This window comes from Lithobates pipiens, unplaced genomic scaffold (assembly GCF_037356315.1).
Source record: "Lithobates pipiens isolate NorthernLeopardFrog02 unplaced genomic scaffold, aLitPip1_a1.2 Scaffold_25, whole genome shotgun sequence".
NCBI lineage: Eukaryota > Metazoa > Chordata > Amphibia > Anura > Ranidae > Lithobates > Lithobates pipiens.
This window is the reverse complement of record NW_027507787.1, coordinates 220,108,102-220,133,578: the sequence shown is the minus strand read 5'-3', so window position 1 is coordinate 220,133,578 and position 25,477 is coordinate 220,108,102. Positions and strand designations below refer to the sequence as shown.

At 42.2% G+C, this 25,477-nt stretch overlaps 1 protein-coding gene across 1 annotated transcript in view; it reads right to left on the bottom strand.

Annotated features, from left to right (window-relative positions):
* INPP5A (inositol polyphosphate-5-phosphatase A) overlaps window positions 1–25,477 on the bottom strand; it is a 633,009-nt gene that overhangs the window by 253,552 nt on the left and 353,980 nt on the right. Inside the window, exons 6-7 of the mRNA XM_077453801.1 lie at window positions 21,009–21,112; window positions 608–660 (exon numbers count right to left, since the gene is read on the bottom strand). Of these exons, the coding sequence (XP_077309927.1) occupies window positions 608–660; window positions 21,009–21,112 (157 nt within the window). The remainder of the gene's footprint in view (window positions 1–607; window positions 661–21,008; window positions 21,113–25,477) is intronic.

Below are 25,477 nucleotides of genomic sequence, written 5' to 3'. Positions count from 1 at the left end.
AGCAGGTATGAAAGAGGTTTTCACATTGGCCAAAATGTCAGGTGATCCTACTGGACACCTAGTGCCGGTAGGAGCGTAGAGGAGACGCACCGCGGAAGCTGCTCCAGGAGAGGACAACGAAGCAGCTTTCCCCAAGCCCACCATGCTGAAAGATGGCCACATCAGCTACAGATTGTTTGCTGCCCCCCCGACAAAAAAACCCGCCACCAGCCGACCCTCTGCTCCTGACGGCCTAAATGTCAGTCTGTTAAGCCTATGACATTACTTTAGGCCAATAAAAGCACTTTGAACCCTACATACTGAAAATTGCCATCTTCCAGGAAGCACACAAAGCTTCTTGTTTACCTTGACAGGGAAGAATAATTTTGAAACATATGACTATCTTTTTTTTCTTTCTAGAAAGAAAAATTGTGACTGTGTAAAGATATGATTAACGGGGATTTAATTAAACGCCACATTTCCTGTAATACTGGTTACCTTCCTTGAACTATTCATCCGCAAGATCTTGCTTTGATTTGAAATGTTCAGAACTAAGGCAGGTTCTCAATCATAAAAATGCCTTTGTTTTATGACAATATCTGTGTGCCATAGATCTTACACAACGTACCAGTCTGTAATACACCACCGCGTTCGAATAAAGCCTTTCCTAGATGATTTGCTCTGTAAAATAAACACAATATGGAAGAGGTTTGATTAATATAATGCAGCAGATGTGTTGCTAATTAGGAAAAAAGAAAAAAATATGTGATTCATTTCACAGCTCGGAGAGTAGACAGACAAACTTGGTTAGTGTCTCCGGAGTTTATTATTTGATATCAGTCATACATAAGCAAAAATTGTGGTTCAACAATATAAGATTTGGTGCCAATGGGCGATTTACGGCTCCATGTGAAACTAAATCGGTATATCACTAATGGTATCCAGTTCTCTGTATCCTCTGCAACCAGAGCATTACAAAGCTCCAATCAGATTCTGCAGAAGGGCCCCAAAGTATCTTGTGTTGAATGCATGCTGTATCACCAGTCATGTGATCACCCTTTCACGCCCAAGCCTATTTCTGACATTTGTTGCTTACAAGTTAAAATCCGTATTTTTTGCTAGAAAATTACTTATAACCCCCAATTATATAGACCAAAGACCTTAGAGAAAATGGTGATTGTTGCAATATTTTATGCCACACGGTATTTGCGCAGTGGTCTTTAAAATTCATGGTTTTGTTTTTTTGTGTTAAAAAAAAAAAAAAAAGAGAGACACTTTCACAAATATAAAAAAAAAAAAAAACACTAAAGTTAGCACACTTTTTTGCATAGTGTAAAATATGATGTTATGCAGAGTAGATAGATACCAAACATGTCATTCTTTGAAATTGCGCACATTCGTGGAATGGCGACAAACTACAGTACCTAAAAATCTCCATAGGCGATGTTTTAAAAACATTTAACAGTTACCAAGTTAGCGTTAGAGGTCTTTTTCTAGCACAATTATTACTCTCACTCTGATGATCGTGACGATGCCTCACATGTGGTTTGGTTTGAACACTGTTTACATTTGCGCACACGATTTACGTATGTGTTTTGTCATTGGGAAGAATTACCCCCTTACAGACAGCTAAAAAGATCAATGGTGTCGGTGGGAACTTATCCTAGAGGCAGAAATGGCCCAATGCTGAAGGAACCCCTAGCAAACTCTGGGGGAACCCTGGTTGAGAATCACTGACTTAAAGTCTACATCTTCTTCTGACACTTCTATCTTAAAGAGGAAGTAAAGGTTAAAAAAACCCCCAAAAAAACAAAAAAATAACACACCCTGTAAGGCAAAGGCATAATGAGCTAGTATAGCATAGCATACTAGCTCATTATGAATAACTTACCTGAGAACGAAGCCCCCAAAGCGGTCCTCCGCCTTCATGTCCACTGCTGCCATGTATCCCGGAGTGACTTCCTGGGTCTCGCTGCTCCAGCGCTGATTCGCCGAAGCAGCGATGATGTCACTCCCGCGCATGCGCATGGGAACCGACACTCGCGGCATATCGCCGTGATCTGAGGCCTGCCCAGTGCGCCTGCGTGCCGCTGTCTACGGCACATGCACTGTAGACAGCGGTGCCCGTCTTCGGGTAAATATCTCCTAAACCGTACAGGTTTAAGGGATATTTCTTGGACCTACAGGTAAGCCTCAATTTAGGCTTACCTGTAGGTCAAAGTTGGTTGTAAGGGTTTACAACCACTTTAAAGTGGTGTTCCACAGAAAAAAAAATAAAAGAAATCATTAAAATTCCTAAAAAAAAAAAAAAACAACACATTTAGAATTTTTTTTGTTTTTAACTCACCTCTAAATGCCTGTTGCTAGGGGGTCCCTCGTAGTCTGCCTCCTTCAGTGCCTGGGCTGGTGACATCACTTCCCCCTTGGCGCAGGAAGGGCTCAGCTCCTGTCGGTCATCTTGGACACGCGACAGGTCCCAGATGACTGCACGGCCAATCACGGTGCCGCTCGTGTATGCGCAGTGGGTGCCCGGCTCTGAAGCCACGGCCGGGTGCCCACAGTTAGAATGCCGGCGCCGCCGAGCAGAGGGGGGAATGAGCTGGGCTTCGCTCACCCGCATCGCTGGACCCTGGGACAGGCAAGTGTCCGATTATTAAAAGTCAGCAGCTGTAGTATTTGTAGCTGCTGACTTTTAGATTTTTTTTTAAGGGGAACTCCTCTAAATTAAAATCAATATTTTTTGCTAGAAAATTACTTGGAACCCTTGAAGCATTATATATATTTTAGCAGAGACCCTAGAGAATAAAATGTCAATTGCTGCAATACTTTATGTCACACGGTATTTGCCCAGCAGTCTTTCAAATGCAATTTTTTGGGAAAAAAATTGACTTCTATGAATTAAAAAAAAAAACAGTAAAGTTAGCCCAATTTTATTTTTTGTTTTAATGTGAAAGATGATGTTAGGCCACAAGAATCGTGATTCATCTTCTAAGAAAAAAATTAGCAATTTTCATTTTAGCCAGGATCGTGCAGCTCTAAATGCATACACGATCATTTTTGTCTACAACACCATCGTTTTTCTACACATTGATTATATTATTATTATTACACAGGATTTTTATAGCGCCAACAGTTTGCGCCTTACAACATGTGGGCAGACAGTACACTTACAATACAAATCAATACAGGAGGGCCCTGCTCGTTAGAGCTTACATCTAGCATATTGTAGAGCATATAGTTAAGCACCTTACTCACTCATTTTATTCACATTAGTGCTCTGGTCAACACCTCTAGGTAAAAAAAAAAATCTTAGAAGACTTAATAAACACATTGTAAGGTCAGAATGAGTCCTTATCAGTGTCCATGACAGCAAGATATGTGAACCTTGACACAAAACGTCCGGGACTCAATAATCTTATCTAGGACAAAATATCACCTATTTTAAAAGCTGTTTCTTATTGATTTGTAAAATAAATTGCTGGCAATTGTAAAGAAACTTTTCAGTGTTATAAGTGGTCTTTTGTCAAATGTTTGCATGAATCCAGCATCATAAAAAAAAAAAAAAGAAAATACTGTGGAGGAGTCCCATTAGTGAAACAAGCCCCAGCATTAGCAAAAGGAGTCCCAGCCCACGTGGTGGCCAATTATTATTCACAAAAACCGACGGCTCACTAAAAGAAACAAAAGCATCCTGTATTAATCTTGTGATTGTTCATCACATTTCTTTTTCATAAATGGAAATAGTTCCAAGCATGATAAACCTGCAAGGGGATACATTTTCGGAACCAGAACTAAAAATTCTCATAAATATATTCTTAATTCTGACAAACATGTACTTGCTTCTGCTAAGCCAGTGACCACTCAGTCGTAATTGTCCACGAGCCGCCACCCCTCAGAGGAGGAATACCATTCAAACTGCCTTATAGGCTTCCTGCACACTGGATGTTTGTGCTCCAGTGCATGAGGCTGTGGCTGGAGGGCACTTTCCAGCCCAGCTGCTTGAAGCCTATCAAACGCTAATGCCCCCTACACACGATCAGACTTTTCCGACAACAAAACCGTGGATTTTTGTTCGAAGGTTGTTGGCTCAAACTTGTCTTGCATACACACGGTCACACAAATGTTGGCCAACAATTACGAACGTAGTGACTTACAAGACATACGGCAAGCCGATAAAAAGGAAGTTCATAGTTACATAGTTAGTAAGGTTGAATAAAGACACCGTCCATCCAGTTCAACCTGAGTGAGTTTTTACAATTGTCCCTATCCCTGTACATTGCACACTCACATCAATCCCTACCCTCAAGGAGCCCACAATCCAAGGTCCCCATTCATATACTAGGGCCGTTTGGACAGGAGCCAATTAACCTACCTGCATGTCTTTGGAGTGTGGGAGGAAACCGGCGTACCCGGAGGAAACCCACGCAGGCACAGGGAGAAGGTGCAAACTCCAGGCAGGTAGTGTCATGGTTGGGATACGAACCAGTGACCCTTTTTACTGCTAGGTGAGAGTGCTAACCACTATACCACTGTGCCGACCTGTGCCGTTCAATAGTCATGTGATATCTCCATTACAAAGTTTACAAGACCGAGCGCTTCCGGCTCATACTTGATTCCGAGCATGCGTGAGCTTTTGTGCGAAGGACTTGCGTACACGCGATCGGAAAGTCCGTCAACAAAGTTTTGTTGGCGGAAAATTTGAGAACCTGCTAGCCAACATTTGTTGTCGGAAAGTCTGATAACAAATGTTCGATGGAGAGTACACACATTCGGGCTTTTAGCCAACAAGCTCACATCCAAGATTTCCCGTCGGAAAGTTCGATCGTGAATACGGGGCATAAGATTCTGACCGCTACTGTAGCTCGACGGGGCTGGGCAGTATGCCTAGCAGTATGTACGTTTAGGGCAGTATGCACCCAGGGACAAATACCCAGAGCAAAAGCAGTCTGCAAGCAAGGTATTTGTCCCTGGGTGAATACTCCCCTAAACAGAAGTTCCAATGAGTGCACCGCCCAACCCCACCCAGCCATAGCAGATGCGGGTCTGGCATTTGGCTGCGACTGGAGGGCATTGGTGCACCACCCAGCCCCACTCTCAACAACCTGACAAACTCTGAGAGTCTGACATCTATGGCTAATTTTTTCCTCAGTTTAGGTCGATATGTATCCTCCTACATACTTTTGGTAAAAAAAAAATAAAAAATTTGCAATAAGCGCATATTGATTGGTTTGCGCAAAAGTTAGTGTGTCTACAAAATAGGGGGATAGATTTATGGCATTTTTATTATTACTTGTTTTTTATTAGTAATGGAGGTGACTGCGACATTATGGTGGACACAGACACTTTTGACACTATTTTGGGACCATTGTTATTTATACAGTACTTGGTGATATAAAAATGAACTGATTACTGTGTAAACACTGACAGGGAATGGGTTAAAACACTAGGGGGCAATCAAGGGGTTAAGTGTGTCCTAGGGAGTGATTCTAACTGTGGGGGGGGGGGGGGGTGGGCTACCACTCACATGACAGCGATCACTGCTTCCGATGACAGGGAAACCGGGAAATGCCTTGTTTACATAGGCATCTCCCCGTACTGCGGCTCCATGACACGATCACCGGCATACATAGAGTCCGTGGGTCCCGCAGGCACGGTCACACGTGCCCGCTACCCCCCCAATTAAAGGGGAGGTACAGGCACGCCCATTTGCCCACCGCCACCATTGTGCCGACGTATATCGGCGTGCGGCGGTCGGCAAGCGGTTAATGGTAATCTTTGTTACACCCAGAAATAGAGAACTTGGGTAATTGAAGGTGAGGCTTTCTGTATGTCAGAAGAGACTAATATGAAAGTAATGTCGCAGTTAACACAAAGGACAGGGCTGGGGATACCATAGAAACCACAAGTAATGTTTACTGAAAGATAACCTCAATAGTAATGTTATAATTGGAAAGTAGTGATGTCACCAATTACCAGGACTATATCACTTAAACACTGATTGCAAGGAAAATGTAGTCAAAATAAATGACTAAATCTATAATAATCTGTACAGTCACCCTAATAAATGACAATTAAACCCAATCACTAGTATCTCATAAGCTTTCTAGTGTCAAAACAATTTCAAAAGTCATTTAGATTTACTAATTCAGTTTTCATTTTATTTTCTGGATTCGAGCACGAAAGTTATTTTGTCAAACACTTTCCTATAAAAGGTGACAACACAATGTCCTTCTGCGTGGTCACGCCAACATCCTCCGCCCAAAGGCATATTGCACCGTCGTCACCATCAGCAAACCCACCCTGAGAAATGATGTGCTGCAGATGCTTAAAGTGGAAGTCCATGCAAAATCTAAAATCTATAGACACCAGGGATCTAACACTAACCTCTCTATCCCTATAAAAAGATGAGTATACATACTTTTTTGGAAACCGATCTGACCCGCCCTTACCTGATCTCCAGCGCCGGAAGCTCTGCAGAGGACATGGATGACAACGACTGTGAAATGAATGGGAAGTGACGTCACCCATAGAGTTACTATGGGGGCTTCCCTTGTCCTCCGTCTTCTCTGCACCCAACTCTGCCGCGGCTGACAGCTCAGCGTGGGATCTGGTCAGAGCGGGTCAGACCGGCTTCCAAAAAAAGATGCGTTTACTCTTTTTTTTTTCTTTACAGGGATAGAGAGGTTAGTGTTGAATCCCTGGCGTCTATAGATGCAGGGGTTTTAGATTTTGCATGGACTTCCACGTAAGGACCAGCCTCGTTTTGAATTTAGGTGTTTACATGTTTAAAACAGTTTTTTTTTTCTTGCTAGAAAATTACTTAGAACCCCCAAATATTATATATTGTGTTTTTTCCTAACACCCTAGAGACTAAAATGGCGGTCATTGCAATACTTATTTTCACACCGTATTTGCACAGCGGTCTTACAAGCGCACTTTTTTTTTTTTTAAATTCACTTTTTTAAAGAAAAAAAAATAAGACAGCAGTAAATTTAGTCCAATTTTTTTTATATTGTGAAAGACAATGTTACGCTGAGTAAATTGAACCCAACATGTCACGCTTCAAAATTGCGCCCACTCGTGGAATGGCGTCAAAATTTTACCCTCAAAAAATCTCTATAGGTGACTTTTACTAAATTTGACAGGTTTCATGTTTTGCGATATACAGAGGTGGTCTAGCGCTATAAAACAAACAAAAAAAAAAAAATAGAGCGACAATTTTGAAAAAAAAAATATATATATATATATATATATATATATATATATATATATATATATATATATTTTTTACATTTTGCTATAATAAATATATAAAAATATATTAAAAAAAATTCTCTAAGCTTAGGCTGATATGTATTTTTCTACACATTTTTGGTAAAAAAAATTGAAAATCAAAGAAAAAAAAAAATCGCAATAAGCGTATATTGGTTTGCGCAAGTTATAGCATCTACAAAATAGATACATTTATGGCATTTTTATTATACATTTTTTATTAGTAATGGCGGCGATCTTCGATTTTAATTGTGACTGCGACATTATGGTGGACATATCGAACACTTTTGACACTATTTTGGGACCATTGTCATTTATACAGCGATCAGTGCTATAAAAATGCACAGATTACTGTGTAAATGACACTGGCAGGGAAGGGGTTAAACACTAGGGGCGATCAAGGTGTTAACTGTGTCCTAGGGAGGGATTCAACTGTGGGGGGAGGGAGGGGGGTGACGGTGGGCTCACTAGAACATGACAGGTCACGGCTCCCAAGGACAGGGAGCAGTAGATCTCGGTCATGTTGCTAGGCAGATCAGGGAAATGCCTTTTTTACATCTTCCCATTCTGCTGCTCTGTGACACGAACACGGGCCCCCAGCGCAGCCTTTGGCTCCCTCTGCTGTCCATCAAATCCAATGATGCGGGGCAAAGTCATACATTCGGCGGGTATGGATGCCGAATGCTGGACTCGGGAGAGCGCCGCAACTCCTAGGGGGTTATCTGTGGGCAGGAGCTAAAAGAACCGCCGGGGACCCCAAAAAAAAACCACTCTGTGCAAAACAAGCTGCACAGTGGAGGCAAGTATGATATATTTGTTACTCAAATAAAAATAAAAAAAATAAAAAAACACAACAACCCTTGCAATCACTTTAAGGCCTCTTTCACACGGGATGGATCAGTGATGATCCGCCCCATGAACATCTGCTTGCTCAGCAGGGGTCCGTCGATCCTCGCTAAGCAGGAAGATGACAGGCCGATCTCTGCACACTGCGCAGGGACGGACCTGTCAGAGCGCCGCTCTCCCCTATGGGAGATCGGACGACAGCGGGCCGCAGAGTCTGTCGTCACCCAATCCAATGATGGATGAATAGTAGGTTTTTCCTCTGTCACACTTTTTCGGATCGGAGCAGTTCAGATGTCAGTGGACATGTCACCACTGACATCCGTCCCTCCATAAAGTGTTACTAAACCCACAACAGTAAAATCATACCGTATATGCAGCATAGCACGCTTGTTCTACTCACTGTGGAACCCAAGGGGTTAATCCTCTGCATTGTGAAAAAAGGCTGTTTGAGCCTGTCTTCTCTGATCCTCCCTTTCTTCCACTGTCCCCAAACCATCTCCTGATAGGACAGAGTATTGTGGGCAAGCTGCACATGCTCAGTTTGGTGTGTATTGCTAGAGATTTTTTTTTTCTTCTTGGGAGAGTGCATGTGATCGGCACTGTCCAGACAGAGGGTCAGAGGGCATGCAGCCTCATAGGACAGTCCGAGTAGAATGAAAACGCCTCCCACAAGCTTTAACCAGACACTGACAGAAGTCACAAGACTGCTCCAACTGCTGAGAAAATGTATTTAGCAGTTTATATTTACTAAAATAATTGCATTTCCATGTTCTGTGGGAGACCAGATATAATGAACGCAGGCTCCTGGGTCAAGTAACACTTTAAGGCTAAAAAAGTAAAGCAGTAAATAATGAAATAGTTATGCGAGTTAAACTCAAACGTTACTTTCCAATGCCCTTTTTTCTGTATTGTATATAGTTTTAAAAGGTGAAGTCTGCCAGGCTTTTTTTTTACAGTCTTTGTCCCGTTGGGATGATTTCCTTTTACTTCCCGTACAAGAAACACAATACAAGTGTGTAGAAATCTCTCTAAAGTGAGAGATTAGAGAACTGTCGCTGGAATAGGCACCATTACTAGAAGATTTACCAACATCTTTTTTCTGGGGCCACCAGAACTGCAAAGACTAAGGCAGGCCCATACATGGTGCGAATGTCTTTCCTGCAACCAGGGAAGACAGCAATATTTGCAAGTGAATCGGGCAGGTTGGTAGGTACCCAAGTTGAAGGATCAACTTGGTACATTCAGCCTGCCCATTAACGGTTTGAACCTCGGCTGGTTCCTGCTGAACCGGTGCGAGATTCGAACTGTGTATGGGTCATCCTTAGCTCCAGGGCCAGGGCCTCTCCAAAGTGAGAGATTAGAGAACTGTCGCTGGAATAGGCACCATTACTAGAACATTTACCAACATCTTTTTTCTGGGGCCACCAGAACTGCAAAGACTAAGGCAGGCCCATACATGGTGTGAATGTCTTTCCTGCAACCAAGGAAGACGGCAATAATCACCAGAGAATCCGACAGGTTGGTAGGTACCCAAGTTGATCAATCAACTTGGTACATCCAGCCTGCCCATTAATGGTTTGAATCTCGGGCCGGTGCCTGCTGAACCAGGCCGAGATTCAAACTGTGTATGGGTCAACCTTAGCTTCAGCCAATGAAAAGTTGGGTCATCACTAGACTGCTAGCTGCAATATGGTTGCTAATGACAATATATTCTCTACAACGTGCCGATATCTGGCACGGCGCAGAGGCGCTCTTCCTTCCTGTGTCTATCCAGCCTAAACTCCTCTAGAGTTTTACAACAGTTGAAATTAATTTTTGCTGCACTTGATACATGGAGCTGTTGTGCTTGAAACACTCAGAATCTGGCTATAAATACATTGCTTTCCCGCAAGCACCATCAGGAGCAATGGAGCAAACTGTTCACTGATGGATCTGTACTATAAATACCATTCTAGTTCCCAGGTGCTAGTTCAAAGCGCTCTATTACCGATCAGCTCTCAAATAAAGGGTATTTCCTCATCACAATTGCTGGAGAAGATGAGACACATAGGAACTCAGTGTAGATCGTTTAGCACCTGTAAAATTTCCTTTGGAGGAAATACGGGAGAAGGATTCCTAAGTACCACCACTATGTTTGAAATTCAATCTCATTTTTTAGTGTAACCCTTGCACCGCTAAAATTGAGAGAACACAAGTTCCATACAAACCATTTTGTTATTAACCACTTACGGACCGCCGCACGGCGATACACGTCTTAACTTTGAAGAGGAATATTGTTATGGAAGCAGCTAGCTGTCATAACCCCGGTATCCTCCTCTTTGGCCGGTGGGCCGCTTTCCGATAATAGTGGTCTCTAGTGATTTGCTGCAAGATCGCTTTTATCGGCGGCAGGAGAGGCCCCCCTCGCGTCGCGCTCCGGTGCCCTACGCCGCTGACCGGAGCCGCTGAGTCCTTCTGCTGGCTGGGTATGGAGACAAGTGAGGGGAAGATGACCCCCACCCGTCTCCATACCATTGCAGGGCGAAAGCGAAGTAAAAACGTCACTTCGGCCCATAGCTCCGCAGACAGCGGCAGGAGCCTGGTGGGCAGTTAGAGCTTCTCACTGTCGTAAAAGTGAATCAAGGGGCTGAAAAGCTGCAGCCATTAGCTTGTTTTAACCACTTAAAGTGTAGGACATGTAAAACACCCTAAGGGCAGTAATTGGTTAAAGCTGAAGTCCAGGAATTCAGCTTTTTTGTTAAAAATTAAGGCACACTGAGTTATAAAGCGGAGTTCCGCCCAGAAATGGAACTTCCGCTGATCCGGTTCCTCCCCCACCTCCCTCCGGTGCCTTTCGGGGGGGGGGGGGGTGTAAAAGAAGACAGACCCCTGTCTAATACAGGTATTTGCACAGACTTCCGGCAAAAGAGCCGCAGAATCTGCAGCGAACTACACCATATCCGACCCCTCCTTCGTACCCCCCGCTGTCTTCTGGGAGACACACAGGTCCCAGAAGACAGAAGAGGCCATTCTGCGCACAATAAATAATAAAGATACCGGCACCTACACCCAGAGCAGAGGGATGGGTCGGCTTCGGGTGAGGACATCACGGGCGCCCTGGAGAGGCAAGTGTGCTTATTTTAAAAGTCAGAAGCTGCAGTATTTGTAACTGCTGACTTAAATTTTATTTTTTTCTGGCAGAACTCCGCTTTGTGCAGTGAGGTGCAGGATACCTCCTGGGCTTAGCTCTATTTATATCTGACAGCTTTAGAGTACTCGCAGAAGACAGGCTATTGCTGTAGTGAGCACACACCTATTTTTTGTAAATATATTATATCTTTCCATGTGACAACACTGAAGAAATTACTCTTTGCTACAATGTAAAGTAGTGAGTGTACAACTAGTATAACAGTGTACACTTGCTGTTCCCTCAAAATAACTCAACTCAACCATTCATGTCTAAACCGCTGGCAACAAATTGAGTATACCCCTAAGTGAAAATGTCCAAATTGGGTCCAAAGAGTCAATATTTTGTGTGGCCCCCATTATTTTCCAGCACTGTTTTAACCCTCTTGGGCATGTAGTTCACCAGAGCTTCACAGGTTGCCACTGGAGTCCTCTTCCACTCCTCCATGACGACATCACAGAGCTGGTGGATGTTAAAGACCTTGTGCTCTTCCACCTTCCATTTGAGGATGCCCCACAGATGCTCAATAAGGTTTAGGTCTGGAGACAGTCTTGGCCAGTCTATCACCTTTACCCTCAGCTTCTTTAGCAAGGCAGTGGTTGTCTTGGAGGTGTGTTTAGGGTTATGATGGAATACTGCCCTGCGGCCCAGTCGCCAAAGGGAGGGGATCATGCTCTGCTTCAGTATGTCACAGTTCATGTACTGTAACTCCCCAGTGCCGGCAGCCCCCATGCAGCCCCAGACCATGACATTCCCATCACCATGCTTGACTGTAGGAAAGACACACTTGTCTTTGTACTCCTCACCTGGTTGCCACCACATACGCTTGACACCATCTGAACCAAATAAGTTTATCTTGGTCTCATCAGACCACAGGACATGGTTCCAGTAATCCATGTCCTTAGTCTGCTTGTCTTCAGCAAACTGTTTGTGGGCTTTCTTGCGCATAATCTTTAGAAGAGGCTTCCTTCTGGGGCAACAGGCATGCAGACCAATTTGATGTAGTGTGCGGCGTATGGTCTGAGCACCGACAGGCTGACTCCCCCCCCCCCTTCAACCTCTGCAGCAATGCAGGCAGCACTCATACGTCAATTTCCCAAAGACAACCTCTGGATATGATGCTGAGTATGCGCACTCTACTAAGTCTTTGGCCGACCATGGCGAGGCCTGTTCTGAGTGGAACCTGTCCTGTTAAACCACTGTATGGTCTTGGCCACCGTGCTGTAGCTCAGTTTCAGGGTCTTGGCAATCTTCTTATAGCCTAGGCCATCTATATGTAGAGCAACAATTTTTTTTTTTTTAGCTCCTAAGAGTTATTTGCCAAGAGGAGCCATTTTGAACTTCCAGTGACCAGTATGAGAGAGTGAGAGCAATAACAAATTTAACATACCTGCTACCCCATTAACACCTGAGACCTTGTAACACAAACTAGTCACATGACACCAGGTGAGCGGGAAATGGCTAATTGGGCTCAATTTGAACATTTTCACTTAGGGGTGTACTCACTTTTGTTGCCAGCGGTTTAGACACTAATGGCTGTGTGTCGAGTTATTTTGAGAGGACAGCACATTTACACTGTTGTACAAGCTACAACACTCACTACTTCACATTGTAGCAAAGTGTTATTTCTTCAGTGTTGTCACATGAAAAGGAAATATTTACAAAAATGTGAGGGGTGTACTCACTTTTGTGACAGCCTATACATCAGGGGTGCCCAACCAGTGGCCCATGGAGCCTTCTGTTGTGGCCCGCGGCCTCATGCTCTGGGATGGTTGCTTGCCAAGCCTGGATCGTTACTCCCAGAGCATCAGTGTTGGGAATGAAGCCGGCGATAGAGAAAGCAGGCGGCTGCAGAGCAGAGCCACATAAGCCAATGCTTCCTGTATAGTGCTGGCTCCTGCAGAGTGATACCAAATATGGGCATATCTGTTCCGCAGTGGTTACTGGGCTGCTTTCAAACTGATCCGCAGGTGCACCCCCTACCTCCAATCTGATTTGCTAAAAAAACAGAAGGGAATACACCCCCTTCAGCCTGGGTGGATAGGATTGAAGGGCCCATAGAGTAGAGTGGGCTGTGTCCGTGTCTGCTCTCCATATGCAGAGTGGACAAGGGCCTGTCATCCGCCCGCTCCAATCATTGTGCACCACGACTGGTTACCAAGTCACTTAAGTGGCCCTCGCTCTTCAAAAGGTTGGGTATCCCTGCTATACATACATAAAATAAATTATATATATATATATATATATATATATATATATCAGGAGTGATTCCAAATGTGTTGATGGGGGAATCATGCAAGTTTCTTTCCTGCAACGCGTGATTGTAGGAAAGAAATTCACCCAATGTATGGCCAGCCTTTGTCATGTGACTGCCTGCACAGGGATGTACAGAACACCTGTAAATCCTTGTATGAGCAAATACAGCCCTCAGACAGGCCTATAACTTACGTACGGCCATGTGAACAATGCCTTATTGCATATGAACACAGGTTTGAAAATGCTCTTGTGAATGGGGCCTCAAACTTGTGTATCGCCCTCTATACTAGGTTACTCATCACCAGGTTGCCTTTTTTTCTGAAGCACTCAAAGTGTAAATGAATGACGGCCAATAAACCTTCCGCCCAATCAACACATCCAGGCCAATGCAGAATCAACTGCTTCACGTACTTCTGGATCAATAAGGTGCAACTTGTTTGTTCATCTCCTACACTGGCCATGAAAGACAGCCAAGTAGAGCACTAGGGACTGGGATATGGATTAAACATGTTCCCAATACCCAAAATGCACTAAAGGTAAAGATATTTTTATCCCTACCGCCTTACACATTGTGGAGTCTCGCTGGGCTTTAATAATATGATGCCTGTAGGCAGCAGACGGATTGTGAACAGAGGCAGTTTCATCTGCTAAAAGACGGCATAAATCACCGCGAAGAAAGGAGAGGCTGCGGTAAGGTTATCGCCACATAGCCTTCTCCATGAAAGGTTTGCATTAAAGCATTAGTGAAATTAATTCATCTTTCATAAGAGCTTGGAGCAGCATCCGTGATCTATGATAACAACTGATTTCTCACTATGGCTAAGGAAAACATATATTTTTATATGACTCAACCCTGATAGACTACACAAATCTGCTTTTTTTTTTTTATTTTTTTTTTTTTTAAGATGAGCCAACATTATCTCAAGTGCTGATCCCAAAGGCCTATTTTCTGGCTCATGTCTTGCCAAGCGGACTCATAAATTCACATAGAGAGTTTTGTTCATTTTCCATGCTGTGGCTTGTAATTATTTTGAACAACATTATATCTCAATCAAAGTAATTACTCTAAGATAATCCCCGGGCGGCAGCCATAAAATAAAATTTAAAAAAAAAGGGAAGAAAGATTGCTTGATGGTGAGGAAAGAATGTTTTGCATATATTTTAAATCTGCTACAACTCACTAGCTGTTTATGACAGCAGGGAGAAAACAATCGGCACTGTTCAACAGTTGCTCGTTAACTGAGAGGCCATTATTATATATGCAGAGAGTGTGAATGCCCTCACAAAGGCACAATGGCAGCCATTAACTTTCAATTATGAATCGTGTTTGTCTCAATAAACAGCAGTAGTAAATCAAAGGTAGACCAGATAGTGACACTGTACCAAGCTGGAGATTAAACCTCTTAAAAAAGAAGGCAAAGACAAAGAAGGATAACCTTTACTGCCACAGCCAATATACTGGACTGTAAGTCTAATGTTGATAATATGGTGTAGGATAATTTTGTGCCTGTGCACAGTAAAGAGAACATCTTCACAAAAAATATGCAAATTACGGAGGACAGCGAGTTTTAAGCTTTGTGCACACTAGTGTTAAAAACGGAACACTCATGTCCGCACAGTGAACATTCTTAAAAACTGAATGCAACCTATGGTCTTCTATGTACATCAGGGGCGGCCCATCCATTAAGGGTGCATGGGCACTGCCCCCCATCCATGCATCCGGCCCCCATGCAGGACGCCAGATGCATGGATTACAATGGGGGGGGGGGGGGTGTTGAAGCACGTGTTTAGAGCCAAAGGCTGCTCTCTGCTGCTCCAGCCTGTTCTGTGCAAAGCCACTACACAGAGCTGGTAAGTATAACATGTTTGTTAATTTTAAAGAACACAAAAAAAAAAAAAAAAGAGACTTTAGTGTCACTTTAAGCTTAGGACAGCGCCACAGCAGGTAAATCAGGTTAACCACATCAGTTACAGCAAGAATCTTGCAGTAGACCTATACTGCAAAAGAAAATGCTGAGTTGGATATACCCCATGGATAATAAATATTTGCATTAGCTGGTACAAGGAGGAAGGAGAAATGAGAGAGATCATTCGCAGAACCTGGTCCCAGACTTCATCAGGAATATGACCTAACTCTTCTTCCCATTTCTGTTTACATGGATGTCAACAAAAATTTAGATAAAATTTGTGCATAAATCTCTGAAATTAGGTCCTTTGAACCACAGATCCCAACAATTCTATCAAATAATGGAGTATCTGCAACTGAAAAGCAGAGAGAGTTGTTTTCGGCCTGAAAGGCAAGTCTGATTTGAAGATAGTGATAGAATGGCTTTTTGTCCAAAGAAAATTTTAATAGCAATTGCTGAAATGATTTGCAAAATAGATTTTCAAACAAATGGTCAATTATCAGAATGCTGCTTCAGGCCCAAACATGAAGCCCCTGCAACTTTCCAATTTTACTAAGTAAATCATTAGACCATATTAGGAGTAAACATGGTAGATCCAGTAATATAAAGTAACTCCTTCACAGATGCCTAAACACGTCCTATCAGCTACAACAGTAGGGAGCTGTGATAGAGATTTGAGATATGCTGAAAACTCCAAGGTGTATAGTGAACATACCCCTTTAAAGAGCTCCTCAATCAATTTGTAAGATATTTTTATGGAGGGGCGGCTTTCTCAGCCATTCAAATGCTGGCGTTGTGTTGCTAAAAAGTACAAACAGGGATTCGGTGCTGCCAGGCCTCCCATATCTCTAGGGTATTGAAGGAGTTCTAACCTGATCCTAGGTGGATCTTCTTCCAAATAAAATCTCTAAAGATCCCAGACAAAAGTAATAAAATAAAAAATAAATGAAGGGTGATCCAACAAGGGGAAATATGCAAAAAATAATAAAAAATAATAATATAATTATATATATATATATATATATATATATATATATATAAATAAATAATATTTGAAGCATCCAAATCATCTTAATCAAAAGTACGTCCCACTATAGAGAGTGTGGTAGGACCATAGAGATCAGTAGGACCTGATCTGCGACCTGAAATGTGAAATCAATGGAACCAGGTTAAAGGTAATATAATAAACTATTTTAAAAGAGATAGTAATACCCAGATATTTAAATAGAGAAACAACCTTAATGTGAGAAAATGGACACTTAAGGTTTCTAGAAGGCCATCTAGAGGGAGAGGAGTAGACGTCAACCAATTAATTTTTAATCCTAAAAAAGCCTCCAAATTCATTAATGAGGGGCAGAGCCTCTTGGAGGGAGGACTATGTATCGGCCAGGAAGAGGGACATGTCATTTACATAAAGTGAGCTTCTCTTCCTGGCCTCTACAAAACCCAATCACTCCAGTGCTTTGGTGGCACAAATATGCCAATAGTTCAATAGCGACCGCAAAAGAAGGGGAGGCAAAGGGCACCCTTGCCTCGTTCTGTGCTGTGGTAAAAAAGGAGGAGAAAAAAAGATCATTTACGAGAATCAAAGCTCTGGATTTTAGCATATAAAAGATTAACGCAAAAACTCAAGTACTTACCAAACCCACATATTTCAAGAATTGTTGATGTAATATCAACTGGAAGAGGAGAAAAGGGTCGATATGAATCCAGTGTCATAGGGTCTTTATCTGTTCTATGGATCACCACTATTGTGGCATTATACATAGAGTCAGGAAAATAATCTTACTCCGATGCCTCATTGAAAATCTGAAGGAGAAACAGGAGTAGATAGGGCCACGCAAAAATGCTTGAGTCCCATATTACGTTTCTAGAGGCAGAGCCTTTATTTATCTCATGAAAAAAAGGAAAGGCCAGACAACTTGAAAGACTGAAAAAGTGGCAACCAAGACGGGTTAAAGAGCAAGCTGCTCCGTATACGGAACCGGGTAGGAACCATAGTAGTTACCAATAATGAATGATCTGAAAGCCCCCTTGGCTCTATAGTAACAAAATACATTGGTCAACATTTCAGCAGAACGTAGTGGAAAACAGTCCCTAAAATACTCGTGTGTTACTAAAATCACCCATCAGTATAACAGAAAGAAAGTGATAATCCGCAATCTTTTTTTTTCTTTTTTTATGTACATTTTTAAATAGTGCTTCTGGGTGGGACTGCAGTTTTCCACATGACTTTTTGCTGTGCACCAATCCTTCCAGCCTCCACTGCGTCCTGGTCAGACTCTAGAAGGCCTTGAGAGCAGGTGGTGGTTGAAGACTGTGCCCACATAAAATCACTTTGGCTCAGGGAATTCAGTTGCATGTGTGGCTCCAATGCCCAGTACTTCGCTCTATCTAGTGAGATATTAAAACCACAAAATTTATTTTCATTGTAGACCTCCTGGAGGCCTGCCCCTTTCCTATTCCATTTGCCTCCAATGCTGGTAAAGCACTGTAAAAACTAACTTGTTACCATGCTTCTTAAATGCGGCCAAAAGCTTGATTCCACTGTATTGGAAGACGCACACTATTCCCACCAGGACTCTGTGGATGCAAAGGGACTCTGAACAATAGATGGCCAGCCTGTTCCTTTCAAAGTCTTGTGATGGTGTTCTCTGAACTTTTGAAGCAAAAGGTATAAAAGGTATCTAAAGAAGCGTGAAAAGCTTTTTTTTGGGGTAATATTTCATCCCAATTTTTTTTTTATCTGATATGGATGGATAATTTAGAATATTGTACCCCTTTACTCCACCTCTCCTCCCTTACACTCCCTCTCTTTTTACCCCTTGTACCCCTATCTTGCCTTCACGCTCTAGACTGGTGTCACCCTGTCTCAGGTAGTATTGTGATTGCTAATGCGATTATGTCATAAACAAAGACTAGGTTGTATTGATTATCTGTTAACTTTATCTGTGTGTTTTGCACAATTTTTGTACACTACTGCCCTATTTTAAACATATTTGTTATTACATTGTTTAACTTTATTATGGGAATGCCAATGTAACAAAAAAAAAAAGCTGGGAACACCAATTTATGAGGTTCTCTGGCACAGAGAAATGAGAGGGTTGAAGTTGGACATGTGCGCTGTCAATAAATTTGTTCCGTTATGTTTCGTATTAGCTGTTAATTCGTACAAAATAGAAATTTCCGTTAACAATTACGAAAATTCGTTATGATGAATTTAAAAGCAAGAAATACCTCTCTCAACATGGCAGTCGTCGACTCATTATGCTCATTATGAGGGGCTCCCACCATCCCTGTGCTGTGCTGACTTCCTCCTGGGGTCATTATGAGGGGCTCCCACCATCCCTTGCTTCCTGGGTTTTTAACTTAATCATAACGAATAATCGTAATTATTGTGACAATAATAAAACTATATTAACGAACATTTTTATTTTGTCCGATTCTGAATCTCCCATCGACTACCAGTACCAGTCTCCCACTCCCATATTAAAAAAGGTAATTTTCCCAACCCTCACACAGCAGCAGTAGAAAACGTCAGCAGCAACAAAACACCAGTCACATTTCTGTTGTAACGGAATTTGGATTCGAAATTCGTCAATGAAATTTCGTATGCAATTCGGAAGCATAGACATTCGTATTTCGGATGCTTCCAAATGTTACGAATTTTCAATTCGTAGGAAATGAACCGCACATGTCTAGTTGAAGTTGCTTGCAGTGTGAAAACACATAGGAGCTTGCAGTCTGTGGTGTTTTTTTACTTTGACATTAGCAGTTAGCTAACAGATTTCACTTGCTGCTTAGAATTGCACTTTATTGTTAAAGTGGTTGTAAAGGCAGAAGTTTTTTTTTTTTTTATCTTAATGCATTCTATGCATTAAGATAAAAAATCTTCTGTGCTCTGCCCCCCCTCAACTCCACTAATACTTACGTGAGCCCCATCTAGATCCAGCAATGTTGCAGCAGTGTCTCAGCTGCCCAGGATACCCCTCCTCATTGGCTGAGAAAGCCCTTGACTCCCGCTGTTGTCAATCAAAATCAGCCAATAAGAGAAAAGGGGCATGTAAATGGTCACAGAGCTGCGGCTTGGCTCGGGTGCCCCCATAGCAAGCTAAAACCACCACAAGACTTTACAATCACTTTAACCTCCCTGGCGGTACGATTATTTCGAAATTTAGGTGCTGAAAGTGGTACCATTATTTTGCGTTAAAAATTGGCGTTTTATATTGTAGTCCTGTAATTCTTAGCAATAACTCACTTAAATCTGTCCAAACCAGAGTCTAGTAGACATCCCGGCTATGATAAAGTTTGAAAAATGAAATCAAATTATAATGTAATAAATAATTATAAATAATTGTACCAAATAATAATATAACAATAATAAAAATTATTCAATAATGTAATCAAAACAAAAAACACTGAAATTTGCTCAGTTGCAGAATTGTCGCTGTCATTACTTTTCAGTATTTGATGACAGATCTCCCCACAAATCGCTATCGCTCAATTCTGCGAGTGATTCCAATTTATTATCGCCGTTTTCTAGCTGGTCTAAAATCATTTTTGATGTAAAGGGACAGTTTTGGTTGCTATGGACAATCTCCAGTTTCCAGGCAGAAAGAACAGTTTTTATATTATAAAACTGCATGCAGGACACTGGGCAGACCACTAGGGACAAAGGATGTGAAATAATTACATACAGCAATGTAATCTGTAAGATTACATTATACTGTATGTATACTGCGTGTTTCACTTTTTGAATTTGGCGCCGATCTCCGTCCCCGTGCGTCGCAACGCTCGCAGGGAACGGAGATTGGCGATGTGATGAATCGAGCGAGACGCGGCTCGCTCGTACAGCGCGGGGACATGGCTGGATCCAAGGGAGAAGCGTCCTCCTGGATCCAGCGATGCGGTCCCGAGTCTGGCTCGGGGTTACCGCTTTTGGCATAAAAGTTCCACCCCGAGCCAGACTCGGGAATACCGTCAGAGGGGTTAAATAACTAACTTAGAACAATGACATTTTATTTTATGAAAGATAGGGACTACCATGGCCTGATAAGGTCCAATAATTCCATCCCTAGGGACTTTAAATGATAACACGGCCTGGTAAGTTCGTGAATATCCCAATTGCCTAAAAAAAAAAAAAAAAAGAAACCACAAACCCAGACAATGTACGGGTCAGAAAAATAAAAAAAGTGTAAATGAATAAAAATTAAATATTACATTTTTATTAAAATTTACACTTTTTATTTTTTATCAAAATTCATTTTTATTGTTATTTCGTTCATTTCATACCATTAATACATTTATTTGGATTGTATTCGGTGATCTTATTATCATAGGTATTATTATATGTATGTTACTATGTATTACTACTTTGTATATTATGCTTACCTGTACTATCACGATGTAACACTGTACGTTTATCTATCAAGGTATTAATAAAACTCCCTTACATTCACCCTTTTACCGCTTTGCTTCCATGTGCTGCATTTAAAGTCCCACCCCTCCTGTAAACTATTTTCCCCTTCTTTTAATTTAGAACAATGTTATGGTGTAAAGAAAAGCTGGTATTTCACACATACCTCGGGGAAGAACTCTTGTGGAAATTTTTCCTTTTCCAGCATTGGCGTGCTTTCTAATGTGTCTGAATAGATCTCTTTCCCTGTAACTTTTCTGTACTTTTTTGCTAAAAGGGGAGAAAACAAAAACACAATCATATCTTACCCTTTACCTTTTCAAGAGGAGCAAAACACATTTTTCAGAAATTGTGCAAGCTCAGTTAAATTTGTTGAAATCTTCACAGCCCAAATCCCAGCAATACCTACAAAGGGGAAGGGTACTCACCAGTAATTCTGATAGTGACTAATGTTTATTTTTTTCTTAATTTATTAGAAAAGGTTTTCATTAAGGGCCAGTTCACAATGCTGCGGTGCGAAGTTTGATCCGATTGCGTTGCAAATTTTCATTGCAAATTCTTTATGCGTTCTGGCGAATCTACTGGAATTCTATGGCAAATATTGCATTGAATTCGCATCGCACACGAATCAAACTCACACAGGACCCTTTTTGTACGCAGCTTAGATTTGCAACGCATTGATGTGAATGGCACTAATGGAAAACTATATTATTTAAATGATTTGTGAATTTGAGCGATCGCAACGGCTCAAATTTGTAATAGAATTAACAGCAGTGTGAGCCAGCCCTAAAAGAGGTCCCACCCCCCTTCAGAACACACACAGGGAACACAACTCCTTGATCGCCCCCTAGTGTTAACAACTTTGACACCTTTTTGGGACCACTGGCATTTATACAGCGATCAGTGCTATAACAATGCATTGATTACTGTAAAAAATTTCACTGGCAGGGAAGGGGTTAACACTAGGGGGCGATCAAGGGGTTGTGTTCCCTGTGTGTGTTCTAACTGAAGGGGTGTGGGACTGTGCAGGGGAGATGACAGATGGCTGCTCATACTCTGTACGAACAGAGAATCTGTTCTCTTCTCCCCTCAGAGAACCGGAAACTGTGTGTTTAGAGTTTACACAGATCCCAGTTCTCCATGTGTAAGCAGTGATCACAGGAGCCCATTGGTGATCGTGACCGCCGGGCACTCGCATCGGCTCAGGGGGCGAGCAATGGGCACAGGCGTGTGCCCCTAGTAGCCACAGGGAGAAGCGATGCAGCATAGCATAGTTTCGCCCAGCAATGCCTTTCTGCCGCAGTACAACTGTGGTGGCTGGTCGGCAAGTGGTTAAAGAAAAATTCAGCCGGAAACTCTAAATTTACTGACAGCCACATTCTAAGATTAATCTAACCCTGTAAAGCAAAAAAAAAAAAAAAAAAACGCTATACATGGCTTTTCTGCAGCCGCTCCGGTCCCAAATTGAGATGTCAGGGGCAGCCTCTCTGTGTGCAGAAGAGGCAGACAACAGAAGCCATATAGTAAGTCTATGGGTGATGTCACTTACCAGGGATTTCACAGCCGTTGTTGGCGGTCTCATCCACACAGCATCTGCCGCTGGAGACCGAACTGGATTGGCTGCAGAAAAGGTACATATAGCAATTTTGGCTTTACAGGTTTAGATAGATCAGTCTTGGAATGTGGCTGCCAGTAGGTTTAGGCTGGACTTCTACTTTAAAGTGGTGTTGCCATCAAAAAAAAATTGCTTAAAATTCATAAAAAAAAGAAAAAAAAAAAAAGGAATTATTTTTTTTTACTCACCTCTAAATGCCTGTTGCTAGGGGGTCCCTCGTAGTCTGCCTCCTTCATTGCCTGGGCTGGTGACATCACTTGCCCTTGGCGCCGCATGGTCATCTGGGACTTGTCACGTGTCCCAGATGACTGTGCGGCATATCACGGCGCGCTGCACCGCTCGCGCATGCGCAGTGGGTGCCCGGCTGCAAAGCCACAGTCGGATGCCCACAGTACAAATGACAGCGCCGCGAGCGGCGCGGGGATGAGGGGGGGGGGGGGGCTTCGTTCCCCCGCATCTCTGGACCCTGGGACGGGTGTCTGATTATTAAAAGTCAGCAGCTGCAGTATTTGTAGCTGCTAACTTTTACATTTTTTTTTTTTTTTTAGGGGGCACCCCACTTTAAGTCACCGAAAAGTTAGTAAAATGCCAGAAGGCATCCTCGAGGTGTCCAATTGTCATTTAACCCAAAGAATACTCAAAGAGGAACTGGGAACTTTTAGATTTGAAAGTGTAAAAGTAAGCAAGGGTAGTCAGATGAAGGAAAACTTCAAACAAGTGCAAAAGCTCTGGCAAGGCGAACTCCACTCAGCAAGGCTTCCCTCAAACCATAAAAATATAGCGTTATGGACTCTGCAGTGAACAGAGTGTTGTACAGCAGTTGCAAATGGAGGAGCGCGGAGGAGTCCAAGGAGGACATATTTAACAAAGAGGGAGAATACTGCTTGTTCCTATCCACCGCCATTACTGCATACCTCAGCCGTGTCCGACACGCCAAGTAGAAGATTGGGAATTGGACAGTAGCCTCATGATTGACATTTACTTATGTTGGCTGCTACTCTGAATTTATTTGTTTGGTTTTCACATCAGGCTATTTTATAGTCACTTAGGAGGAAATTCTTACCCTTTGTTGGAGGGAAATTTCCTTCACTTCCTTCCCTGACACAAGGTTAAAGCTCTCTAAGCCCTTGTACACACGATCGGAGATTCCGACGGAATGTGTCCTATCGGACTGTTTTGTCGGATATTCCGACTGTGTGTGGTCTCCGACGGACCAAGTTTTCCAACTTGTCCGTAAAATTTTCCGACAAATGCTCCGATCGGACATACTCCGATCATGTGTAGCCTACTCCGACGGACAAAGTGCCACGCATGCTCAGATCAAATTCCTAGACCAAAGCTATTGGCTACTAGCCTGAACGTAGTCCCGTTGTAACGAAATAACGTCATCACGTTATGTACAATCGGATTTTCCGACAACTTTGTCCGACCGTGGGTATGCAACAGTTTCAGACAAAATCCAACGGATTTGGTTGTCAGAATGTCTGACCGTGTGTACAAGGGCTAAGAGGAACACAGATATAAAAAAAAAAATAAATAAAAAAAACACATTACAGAGGTTTTAACCCTTCTTTGCTCTATCCAAAATAAAAGATTTAGCTGGACTTCAAAGTTGAAAGAATGGAAAAAAAACGTGTTTTTCAAAATTATGTACTGTCGAAGGGAGCTGAAAAAAAATAAAAAAATCAACTTTGTTACCAAGAAATACAATAAAATCTTAATGGCTTTTTAATATTGTTAAACAATGTTATTTTACTCAGCATTACAGATGATTGAGGCTTCTTGTACAAGTAGAAAAAAAAAAAAAAAGTGATTGATGTCAGTAAAACGTACAAATGCTATGTCTCAGAAATGTCACTCAACTATCTTAAGAGTGGTGAGACCCGGTACCCTCAATTATAAGAACAGAGGTAATTTGGCTTTCCATGGCTAAGGAAAAAAATACATTAATGAAACAGTATAAATGGAGCCAATTAGTTCATTTCACAGTTATTGCCATTCCATGACATTTCAAATTAATGTGATGTAAAGGGCCGATTAATGTGGTCTGGCCGGACCATTTACAATGGGACGTGTTAAAGAAATGAGCCAGTCATAAATATCGTAGGTGACTAATTTGGAAAACAACCAATTTTCTTTTTTCATGTAATCTTGAAGAAATGTCAGTGAGAGCTTTAGAAGTAAGTGACATTATTTCACTGAATTACCACTGAGAACTTCAATCACATCCATTTACTTTATATAAAATAAAATGGACTGCCTCTTTTTGCCTGGGGCTTGCAGAAAAATTTAACTAAACAGAAGCTGCCCTTCCATGGATCGGGGATTAAAGGAAACCTGTAGTGGGAGAAATGGTGAGGGTATGCAAGGTGGCAGGCTGATCTGCTGATCCAGTGACTGTAGTACTTTTTACAATAGACTAGAACAATTATGCAGATAAGATATTAAGACTGTAGTACTTAACCCAGGCTGAGAAAGCCAGGCAAGAGCATTTTCAAATAGTGAATGGCATCAGCACTCAACAAATTGATTTAAAAATCAGGGGTGCTCGACCTTTTGAAGAGCGTTGGCCATTTAAGCAATTTGTTAACTGGTTGCGGGCCACAATGAAACGGTTCAGAATTTCAAATAGTATAATGAAGATTACCTGTTGGATATTTACCCACTGTGAAATCACAAAACATAGGCTTTTTATTACCGCTTACCTGTAAAATCCTTTTATTGGAGTACATCATGGGACACAGATCCTTAAAGAGGAAGTAAACCCTGATGAGTTTACTTCCTCTTTCATTCCCTGCAAAGGTAAAGCATAATGGACTACTACGCATCGCATAGTAGTCCATTATGTGTCACTTACCTGACACAGGAGCCAGCGATGTCACGGCTGTCCCCTGTAGTCTGGCGCATCCATCTTCTCTGTATGTCTCGCTGCTCCGCAGCTGTCATTTGGTGAAGCCACGATGACGTCACTCCCCGCGCATGCGCACGGGAGCCGCCACGTGCAGCATATTTGCCATTGA